The 11,868-nt window shown below is 39.1% G+C and overlaps 1 protein-coding gene across 1 annotated transcript; it reads left to right on the forward strand.

Annotated features, from left to right (window-relative positions):
• The first annotated feature begins 314 nt into the window (after positions 1-314).
• LOC121375574 (vascular endothelial growth factor A-like) lies at positions 315-11,632 on the forward strand. The gene is made up of 6 exons (XM_041503090.1): positions 315-462; positions 2,245-2,359; positions 3,046-3,093; positions 6,320-6,504; positions 8,821-9,101; positions 11,352-11,632. The coding sequence occupies exons 1-6, from the start codon at positions 415-417 to the stop codon at positions 11,509-11,511; spliced, it is 837 nt and encodes a 278-aa protein (XP_041359024.1). The 5' UTR covers positions 315-414; the 3' UTR covers positions 11,512-11,632.
• The last annotated feature ends 236 nt before the right edge of the window (positions 11,633-11,868 follow it).

Here is an 11,868-nt window from a genome sequence, read left to right on the forward strand (position 1 = left end):
CTTCGGTGAAAATTGTAATATTATTGAAATAACAACAGATTCGCAATTGTAAGTAAAAACAATGCGACGCTTTTCTTTGCACTTACTGTCTCTCCTATCTGCACGGCGTCGCAGTAATTGACTTACAATTTAGTAATGGTTTGAGAAAGAAGTGACCTCGCTTTTTTTAATTTGAACCTCGCGCGAGGCCTGTTACAGAATACAGAATACATTAGCATGTATTTTACACCTGTCATAATATGCATATTGTTCAATATTCATAACATGTCAACAATTTGTTATACAAGTATTTTATTTTCTGCAATATCGGATTATATCCTAACCTGCAATCTGACACCGACACCGCCTATATTTAACGGAACGCAACAGCCGAGTTGGGACTTTTATTTATTTATTCCTGACGAAGACAACACCATGAACACGAAAGCAATTCTCTTTTTGTTTGGCCTCATCGCAACAGAGGTAAAGTAGTTTTGTTTTTATTTTAATATATGTTCAGTTAAACATTTGTTTTGTTTTGTTTTGTTTTTATTTGGTTTGTGTTTGCTATGGTTTGGGTTTGGTTTTTCGTTTTGTTTAACATGTAATCTCGCTATTCATTGAAATTTGTTGGGATTAGAAGTTTTAAAAACAAATGTTAGAAAATACACGGACAAAGAATTAGGCCTATATATTTTTATTACCCATATGGTCTACAATAAACGGTTACATAAAACATCATATTGTCCCAATCTATCTTTATGGCATGAGCTATAATAATACATTAAAAACTGTTATATAAAAAGAAAGAAATGCTTTATTTAACGACGCACTCAACACATTTCATTTACGGTTATATGGCGTCAGACATATGGTCAAGGACCACACAGATTTTGAGAGGAAACCCGCTGTCGCCACTTCATGGGCTACTCTTTCCGATTAGCAGCAAGGAATCTTTTATTAGCGCTTCCCACAAGCAGGATAACACAAACCATGGCTTTTGTTCAACCAGTTATGGATCACTGGTCGGTGCAAGTGGTTTACTCCTACCCATTGAGCCTTGCGGAGCACTCACTCAGGGTTTGGAGTCGGTATCTGGATTAAAAATCCCTCGACTAGGATCCGAACCCAGTACCTACCAGCCTGTAGACCGATGGCCTAACCACGACGCCACCGAGGCCGGTAAACTGTTATAGCAACATTCTGACGTAGCTATGGTTGCTATCGGTCGCGGCCATGATATTGACATCATTCCGCGTCACTGTAATAATTGGCATCGCTGAATTTTATAAACCTCGATTGTGAAACGATTACAATCATATTTAACGTTTGTTACAAAGCACACTTTGTGGATAATAAGTAAATTATAATATACTAAAAGGCAAAAGTTATTGAGACACACAAAAGACAAAGATAACTGATGATAAGTTTTTACTGCCGTGTATGAAACGTTATAACATGGAAAACGAAATGTCCGAAGGTATGGAAACGAGCAATAGTCCATGAAAAGGGCGCACCTGCCATATGCGAATGAGCCACATCACTAGAAGGGGTCCAGAGCGAAGTGCACACAGTCAGTAGCGAGTGTGTCCACCTTGAGCATTCATACAGGCCTGGCACCGTCGTTTCAATGAGGCCACTAAACGCTGCAAGGGTTGCTGGCTGGAACCTGTTTAGCAGATGCGTGATTCGAATCCATGTATCTTGGCGAGGGGTTGTCACGGGTGGTCGGCCGCTACGGGGATGGTCCCTGACCTGGTTGTTTTGTTGATATCGTTACCATAAGTGTCATATGGTGTTTCTGTGGACGTTGAATTGACGTGCGACGTCACACTGCGAGGTCCCAGATTCAAGCATCCCTATGACTCGCCATCTGTCATTTTTACTTAGGCGTGGCATGACGAAATTGTATTGATCAAACAGTTCACTAATTGTGTTTTTCTTACTTCTGGACTTCTGAAGGCTGCACAGAGTGGCAATGATTTGCGACCGAATGTCTGGCCTTTTATGGTGAACACTGGACAGGATTTGTCCCAAATATTCCATGTTTCTTGCACAAAGCATGCAATCGCAAATTTATTACTCCAAACAATCCATGTCACAATAACTTTTGCCTTTTGGTATAGAATAATGTGTTCTACATAGTGATGAGGAAGGGTATAGTGTACAATGTATTTGCATAATATTATATAAGAAATGAAAATGCACATTAAATTTTATAATAATTACTGGTTGTAGTAGTTACTAGTATTTCTGTTGCTACAGGTGTGTATAACAAGCGGGCGAGAGAGTCTGCTACAGGCCATAGAGAAGGCGAGAACGGCTGAGGAATTTCTTCAATACGTTATGATCAACGGGCATCCAGCACGACTCAGTGACGGTATATATATATATATATATATATATATATATATATATATATATGCACATGCACTTTATTTAATTCCCATTTGGTGCAAATCCTATTTTAAAGTTTGTTTTGTTTAAGGACACCACGGTGATTTCTTAATCATCGGCTGTTGGATGTCAAATATTTGGTAATTTTGACATATAGTATTAGAGAGGAAAACTGCGTAATTTGTCCATTAGTAGCAAGGGATCGTTTATATGCACCATCCCACAGACAGGATAGCACATACCACCGCCTTTGAAATACCAGTCGTGGTGCACTGGCTTGAACGAGAAATAGCCCAATGGGCCCACCGACGGAAATCGATCCTAGACCGATCGCCCGTCAAGCGAGCTCTTTACCACTGGGCTATGTCCCGTCTCAAAATCTATAATACTGTGAATATATATTACATTAAACTTGTTCTAAAGGTATTAAAAGGTATCAAATCAGTTATCAGTTTCATATGTCGATATATATATAGAGAGATTCAAATCGATGTAGCAGGTAGATTTTGTGATATATGGGGGACAAGGCCCTGTGGGTACTCCTCTGCCTTAAAAGCATTCTTATTGACAATACAACATTGTTAGTAGTTGTCAGTTACGCTAATTTGATATACAGCACCACCCATTCCCCCCTACCACAGCTAAACACATTCTAATATATCTTTACAGTTTACATGCAAACTGATGAAAACGGGGAACAGGTTTACGCTAGTGACGGTAAGTTTGTAGTATTAAAGAACCATCTTGGAAATGCTATTAAAAGGCCACTAGCACGTGCGTCATATCCAGATGACATTATACAAACAAAATTTCAACCAATTAAAGTGCATTTAGAACAAATCTACATAAGCGTACGAGACAGGGGGCAAAACATCAAATGCGGGCAAAAATGATACAGATATTCGAGCAAAATGAGGTAACTTGAGACCTTTTTACCATGTATTTTCATCATTCTGCCCTCAAAATGTGCTAACTTGAGACCTTTTTACCATGTATTTCCATCATTCTGCCCTCAAAATGTGCTAACTTGAGACCTTTTTACCATGCATTTTCATCATTCTGCCCTCAAAATGTGCTAACTAACTTGAGACCTTTTTACCATGTATTTTCATCATTCTGCCCTCAAAATGAGCTAACTTGAGACCTTTTTACCATGTATTTCCATCATTCTGCCCTCAAAATGTGCTAACTTGAGACCCTTTTTTCCATGTATTTTAATCATTCTACCCTCAAAATGTGCTAACTTGAGACCTTTTTACCATGTATTTTCATCATTCTGCCCTCAAAATGTGCCAACTTGAGACCTTTTTACCATGTATTTTCATCATTCTACCCTCAAAATGAGCTAACTTGAGACCTTTTTACCATGCATTTTCACCATTCTGCCCTCAAAATGTGCTAACTAACTTGAGACCTTTTTACCATGTATTTTCATCATTCTGCCCTCAAAATGAGCTAACTTGAGACCTTTTTACCATGTATTTTCATCATTCTGCCCTCAAAATGTGCTAACTAACTTGAGACCTTTTTACCATGTATTTTCATCATTCTGCCCTCAAAATGAGCTAACTTGAGGCCTTTTTATCATGTATTTTCATCATTCTGCCCTCAAAATGTGCTAACTTGAGACCTTTTTACCATGTATTTTCATCATTCTGCCCTCAAAATGTGCCAACTTGAGACCTTTTTACCATGTATTTTCATCATTCTACCCTCAAAATTAGTTGTAATCCATGTAAAAATGCGTAGTGATTTGTTTGTTTCGTAGTAATGTCAATATGAATACATGTTGTTATCCAAATTCGGGCATTTTCGTTTAATTCGGGCAAAAGCTAGCCTGCCCGCCTACAAAAATGAGAGCCTGTCCGCCTATGCAAATCTATCCGGAGATCTTTGCATTCGCAGTATCTTATTCACGTTTACGAATCATCCCTTAAACGATATCGGTTGAAGGGTGCGAAAATGTCGCTTCATAGCTCTGTTGAGTACGTATATTTAAATTAAGCAATCTCGAAATAAGCCAACATGTCGGTAGTAATACCAGAAGAGCGAGAGACGAGCACTGGGATGTGGAGCTGGCTGGAATATGAAGGGTTTTTTGTTTGTTTTGTTTAACGACACCGTGAGAGCACAATGATTACTAGTAATTAATCATTAGCTATTGGATGTCAAACACTTGGTAATTCTAACACGTAGTCATCAGAGGAAACCCGCTACATTTTTACTTATGTAGCGAGGGAAATTTTATGTGCACTTTCCCACAGACAGGGAAGCACATACCACGGCCTTTGACCAGTTATGGTGCACTGGTTGGAACGAGAGAAAAAACTATGAGTTGAATGGATCCACTGAAATGGTTCGATCCTGCTGACAATCAGAATGTATTGAGTTGACTGATAAAACGTTTATTATCAGAATAAGAAAAGGTAAGTTACATTCCAAAGAACTAGAACAGGAAATGTATAGAATAAAATGTTTAAAAATTAATGTTTAATTAATATCAACAATAATTTTTTTTAAAATTAATTAGTATCTAATTGCAAAACAAGCATCAGGGCGACTAATTATCTGGATTTTTCTGAAATATCCGGAATTGTTGTCCAATTAGCGTGTGCAGGTTCAAGCACATTTATTCTTTTATTCAATATAATAATAATAATAATATATATATATATATATATATATATAGAGAGAGAGAGAGAGAGAGAGAGAGAGAGAGAGAGAGAGAGAGAGAGAGAGAGAGAGAGAGGGAGGGGGGGGGGGGAGGCTTCGTCACGAGTGTGTTTTTAATATGGAAAATACCAACCGAGTCTATGTTAATCGGCATTTGTCGAGGCTCTACCGAGACAAATACCGATTATCTAGTCGAGGTTGATATTTTACATATTAAAAAACACGAGTAGCGAATTCTATTTATCCTATAACACTCCTAAAATAACATTTTAATTTTAAAAAATTAGTAAATCACAGTACTAAAGTCGGTAATATGAAGTCATCACGATTTGCACAAATTAGTTTGACGTCACGCGTTTCAAACAAATCTTTGAAAACGTTACGCTCAGGTATACAGGCCTTGTTGGCTTATAAGCAAATGACCCATCCACAGCAACAAATTACCTAGAGACCATGTTGATTTGCATACCGTTATTAACCGGGTTAATAAAGTAAATTATCACATGGGTTTATGACATGGCTATCATGGGTAAGTTATCGGATATGTTATTACCAGAGTGTTTTTCGGTATCGTCAATATCATATATTAGGAATAAAAATTGTATTATGCGAGCCTCTAGCGAGCATAATACATTATTTTTAATCCTAATATATGATATTGACGATACCGAAATACACGAGGGTAATAATCTCTTTATCATATAAGCTCAAGCTTAATACAACGTGTTTTTGTAAACTGTACACGCAACTTTATTTCCAGTCCGCCATTACTAGATATACAAATGACGTAAGAATATGTGGCGCGTTGTATTTTTGAATGGAAATGACGTCAAACTCGAATGACGTCATTTTGGATGTCTTTACATCAAAATAAACTAGGGCTTAACGTTTTTTGTTTTCTAAACGCTGGACAGCTTTCAGTGTAAAATTGCCATTAAAATGTATATGATCTGAAAAATATCACATACTTTGATTGCACTGAAAATGTAAGATATTATATATATATATATATATATATATATATATATATATATATATATGTGTGTGTGTGTGTGTGTGTGTGTGTGTGTGTGTGTGTGTGTGTGTGTGTTTGGGAGTGTGTGTGTGTGTGTGTGTGTGTGTGTGTGATATATATACGGGGGGTTTCAAACGCAGGTTCGCGCGTTTTAAGATGAAAAATATGTTTGAAATTCCGGGGGAAAATCCTGTTAAGTTGGCCGCCATAGAGCTTAGAATTATTGATCCCTTTCGTATTGTTCTCTGTAACCAGCTTATAGACGGCCTATATCTGACGAGTGTGGTCCGCGGTTGACGACCGTCAAAATTCCAAGAGAACTCGGAGACCACAATATTATATACTTTCCTAAGTGCACCCCGATTGAACGATGTGGTGGGTGCTGCGCAGAAGACAAGCACAAGTGTCACCCAACCAGAACCGAAACAGTTGAGATTCACGTAAGTGTTAAAGACGCTATCTCACAATTGATTCACGCCATCGGGTTTTTTATTTTTATTTATTTATTTTTAAATTGAAATGCATTTAAGAAGCTATCTCAAACATTTAAATGATATTCACTTCGGTTAAGTAGTAAAACAACATAATTTTCATGTAGGGCAAAAGTGAGGGTTGCATCTGGTGACAAAAGTTGTCAGATAATTAGAAATTAGAAATATTTAACGACGCCCTCAACACATTTTATTTACGGTTATATGGCGTCAGACATATGATTAAGGACCACAGAGATATTGAGAGAGGAAACTCACCGTCGCCACTCTTTTCGGTTAGCAGCAAGGGATCTTTTATATGCACCATCCCACAGACAGGGTAGTACATAACACGGCCTATGATATACCAGTCGCGGTGCACTGGCTGGAACGAGAAATAGCCCAATGATGCCATCGAAGGGGCTCGATCCCAGACAGACCGCGCATCGAGCGAGCGCTTTACCTCTGGGCTATGTCCCGTCCCTTGTCAGATAAAAACAAATTTCAAGTAAACAAAATCTTTTGTGATTATATCTAATATATCATGCTAATATCAATTGTATTTGCTATTATTTGCCTAAAAATGCCATAATACACTCTTTAAAACGTATCTAATAATTTCACAAACTATAATGATACTGAAAATGTTAACAATCTGATTAAAATTAGCTCCACTTGTTAATAACTATATATGGGACAATATATATAGGATACCATACTCACAGGCTACCATACTCCAGTAAACTAGAGAAACACATAAATGATCGGACAACACAGTCGAACAGAATACCCAAACAAAGGAAAGAAAGAAAAAAATGTTTTATTTAACGACGCACTCAACACATTTTATTTACGGTTATATGGCGTCAGACATATGGTTAAGGACCACACAGATTTTGAGAGGAAACTCGCTGTCGCCACTATATGGGCTACTCTTTCCGATTAGCAGCAAGGGATCTTTTATTTGCGCTTCCCACAGGCAGGATAGCACAAACCATGGCCTTTGTTGAACCAGTTATGGATCACTGGTCGGTGCAAGTGGTTTACACCTACCCACTGAGCCTTGCGGAGCACTCACTCAGGGTTTGGAGTCGGTATCTGGATTAAAAATCCCATGCCTCGACTGGGATCCGAACCAAGTACCTATCAGCCTGTAGACCGATGACCTAACCACGACGCCACCGAGGCCGGTCCCAAACAAAGGATGCATGTTGCAATCCTGACATTTGAGGGTAGCTGACATCATTGGCGCATTAAACATGCAGAAAAATATACATAGACATTATTAGCACTTTTCATTTCAAGTTATTTTTCGTGCTTATATCCTAGTAAGGTTCAAGCACGCTGTCCTGGGCACACACTTCAGCTATCTGGGTTGTCTGTCCAGGGCAGTGGGTTAGTTGTTAGTTGGTTAAGGGTTAGTGGTTACACCCACCCATTGAACCCTTAAGAACTCACTCTGGGTTGGAGCCGGTACCGGGCTGCGAGCCCTGTACCTACCAGCCTGAAGTCCGATGGCTTAACCACTGCGCCAACGAGGCCGGTATTATTAGCACATGGATTTGCACGATATATGTAGGAATATTTTTTAAACAGTGTGCTTTTGGAAAAACATCAGATTCTCTTTCTTTTTAAAAATTACATAAACTCTCATCAAGATTGATTTTTTGACCAGTTTTTGTGAGAGTAGGCATAGATTTTTTAGGACCTGTATATCAGTCTTCAAAATTCAATATATCCATTTATTTTGTAACAGGTAAGAAAAAACTTTGTCACAAAATCACCAGTAACCCGTCACTCGCCCTCCCCCATTTTTAAAAATTGTATTGTGCCTTATTTTCACACAGCAATCATCAGAAATTATACTTTCAGTTGCTATGTCAAGCGAAAATGTTACACTTCTGACCAATTTTAGAAACATAATTTTAATTTATTTTGTTAGGCATACATGGAATCATTTATATCTAGAGATAAAACATTAAAAAAGACTTTTAAAAAACTGGAATTGATCAATGTTATTGCTTTTAGAGCCAGAAATGTGAAACGATTCATTTTTTCCACCCTTGTAAGGACTATTATAATTATATTGCTTGTGTTGTTGATGATGATGATGATGATGGTGAAGGTGATGATGGTGATGATGATGATGATGATGATGGTGATGGTGAAGGTGATGATGGTGATGGTGATGGTGAAGGTGATGATGGTGATGGTGATGGTGATGGTGATGATGATGGTGATGGTGATGGTGATGATGGTGATGGTGATGATGATGTTTTTCATTAGGTGTTGACAGCAAGGATTCCCCATCCTGGGGCAGGACATTTCGCTTGGGCAGGAATAAGGACGGTGCACTTCGAACGTCACTTGGCTTGCGGCCCCGCCTGTAAGATAACCCGAGAAGATTGCAACGTTACGCAGACGTACAACAAGATGGATTGCTCGTGTCGGTGTTACTACCAGCGCCCCTGCTTTCCTCTTCAAACGTGGGACGAGGCCACCTGTTCCTGTAAATGTCGAACAGTTCTCAACTGTTCGCCATCCACGTTCAATCCCGAGACTTGCCAGTACGTTAATTTTTCTAAACAGTTCAGTGTTATCATTAAACCGTTTGACAGTCTGACGGTATAGTTCTCAACTGTTCACCATCCACATTCAATCCCGAGACTTGCCAGTATGTTCATTTCTAAGCAGTTCGGTGTTAACATTAAACCGTTTGACAGTCTGACGGCATAGTTGTCAACTGTTCACCATCCACATTCAATCCCGAGACTTGCCAGTATGTTCATTTCTAAGCAGTTCGGTGTTAACATTAAACCGTTTGACAGTCTGACGGCATAGTTGTCAACTGTTCACCATCCACATTCAATCCCGAGACTTGTCAGTATGTTCATTTCTAAGCAGTTCAGTGTTATCATTAAACCGTTTGACAGTCTGACGGCACAGTTCTCAACTGTTCACCATCCACATTCAATCCCAAGATTTGTCAGTATGTTCATTTCTAAGCAGTTCAGTGTTAACATTAAACCGTTTGACAGTCTGACGGCATAGTTCTCAACTGTTCACCATCCACATTCAATCCCGAGACTTGTCAGTATGTTCATTTCTAAACAGTTCAGTGTTATCATTAAACCGTTTGACAGTCTGACGGCACTGTTCTCAACTGTTCACCATCCACGTTCAATCCCGAGACTTGCCAGTATGTTAATTTTTCTAGCAGTTCAGTGTTATCATTAAACCGTTTGATAGTCTAACGGCACAGTTCTCAACTGTTCACCATCAGCGTTCAATCCCGAGACTTGTCAGTTAGTTCATTTTTCTAAACAGTTCAGTGTTATCATTAAACCGTTTGATAGTCTAACGGCACAGTTCTCAACTGTTCACCATCAGCGTTCAATCCCGAGACTTGTCAGTTAGTTCATTTTTCTAAACAGTTCAGTGTTATCATTAAACCGTTTGACAGTCTGACGGCACAGTTCTCAACTGTTCACCATCCACGTTCGACTCCGAGATTTGCCAGTACTTTCATTTTTCTAAACAGTTCAGTGTTATCATTAAACCGTTTCACAGTCTGACGGCACCGATGGTGCAGTTGTCATATCACAGAGTTCAAAGTGAAAGTTTGTTTTGATAGCACACACTACGGCGCTTGATGTACCAGCCGTGATGCATTGGCTGGGACACGACTGGTATATCACAGAGTGCAAAGTGAAAGTTTGTTTTGATAGCACACACTACGGCGCTTGATGTACCAGCCGTGATGCATTGGCTGGGACACGACTGGTATATCACAGAGTGCAAAGTGAAAGTTTGTTTTGATAGCACACACTACGGCGCTTGATGTACCAGCCGTGATGCATTGGCTGGTACACGACTGGTATATCACAGAGTGCAAAGTGAAAGTTTGTTTTGATAGCACACACTACGGCGCTTGATGTACCAGCCGTGATGCATTGGCTGGTACACGACTGGTATATCACAGAGTGCAAAGTGAAAGTTTGTTTTGATAGCACACACTACGGCGCTTGATGTACCAGCCGTGATGCATTGGCTGGGACACGACTGGTATATCACAGAGTTCAAAGTGAAAGTTTGTTTTGATAGCACACACTATCAGCCGTGATGCATTGGCTGGTACACGACTGGCATATCACAGAGTGTGTTATGTGCTATCCTCTGTGGCCCTGTGGAATGATGATGCATATAAACGATTCCTTGCCACTAATGAAAACAATGTAACGGATTTTCTCTGTAAGTAAGACTGTGATTAATAAATCAATGCGCGCTAAGTCCAAATAACATTTATTGGGTAAATCCATCTCAAATCAGCAAATATTTAGGGTCATCCACGCACTTCAGTCTTAGATTCATTTGAGATTTGCACCAAATAATTCCTCTTTTCATTCAAATGAATAAATCCGAAATTTGGGCTCTGTATTCCAAGTACTTGTTGAGAAACGGTCATTTTGCAAATAAAAGATCCCTTGCTGCCTGTCGTAATAGAATAGCCTATGTGGCGACAGCGGGTTTCCTCTAAAAAACAGTGTCACAATGACCATATGTTTGACGTCCAATAGCCGACGATAAGATAAAAAATCAATGTGCTCTAGTGGCGTCGTTAAATAAAACAAACTTTACTTTTACTTTTAAACAAAATAAACTTTAACTTTGAACATATTATGCTTATATGGAGATCGGGTAGTGGCCAGTAGTAGTACTGAACTAGAAATCGGGGTAGGCCCACCTTCACACAAATAAGAACATATTCCTAGATCAGCGCCTCACTCATTCATTGGTTGATCCATTCATTGTTGCAGGTGTGAAATAAACGGAGGCAAGACCGACCCAAACACCACACAGTCCTACAACCCATGCCTCACGCAGTTCTGTCCGCCAAGGTTTCACAAAACGGTTTATCCCAACAAACCGAATAGGTGCGTGTGTACGCCGCCATTCTTCGGTCCGGGAAGAAAGTAACGCATCGGTTGAACGCAACAATTTGAAGAAGAAAAAAAAAGTGTAACTTTTTATTTTGGTGAAGAAAATTATTGTTATTGATACGTGACTATAAAAAATAAAAAAAAAGTAAAAAAACAAACCTGTGTTACGTTTTGATTACATGTAGTGCCTACTCCCAAACTTTAAAACAACACCATCATGGATATATGTAAAAAAAAAAAGAAAAAAAAAAAGACCAGTGGCGGATCCAGAAAATCCATTTAGGGGAACCCCATTGACATGAGATGGAATGCGAAGGGAACTTTAGGGGAGGTTTGGAGGGGGATCGCGTCCCTCCCCCTCAATATATAATAACACTATAACTGTCGCAAAATT

This window comes from Gigantopelta aegis, chromosome 6, assembly GCF_016097555.1.
Source record: "Gigantopelta aegis isolate Gae_Host chromosome 6, Gae_host_genome, whole genome shotgun sequence".
Classification (NCBI taxonomy): Eukaryota; Metazoa; Mollusca; class Gastropoda; order Neomphalida; family Peltospiridae; genus Gigantopelta; species Gigantopelta aegis.

Coding starts and splice junctions, on each gene's coding strand:
- LOC121375574 (XM_041503090.1), top strand. CDS start 415: ATGAACACGAAAGCAATTCTCTTTTTGTTTGGCCTCATCGCAACAGAG. Junction 463..2,244: donor TTGGCCTCATCGCAACAGAG/GTAAAGTAGTTT, acceptor CTGTTGCTACAG/GTGTGTATAACAAGCGGGCG. Junction 9,102..11,351: donor TTCAATCCCGAGACTTGCCA/GTACGTTAATTT, acceptor TCATTGTTGCAG/GTGTGAAATAAACGGAGGCA.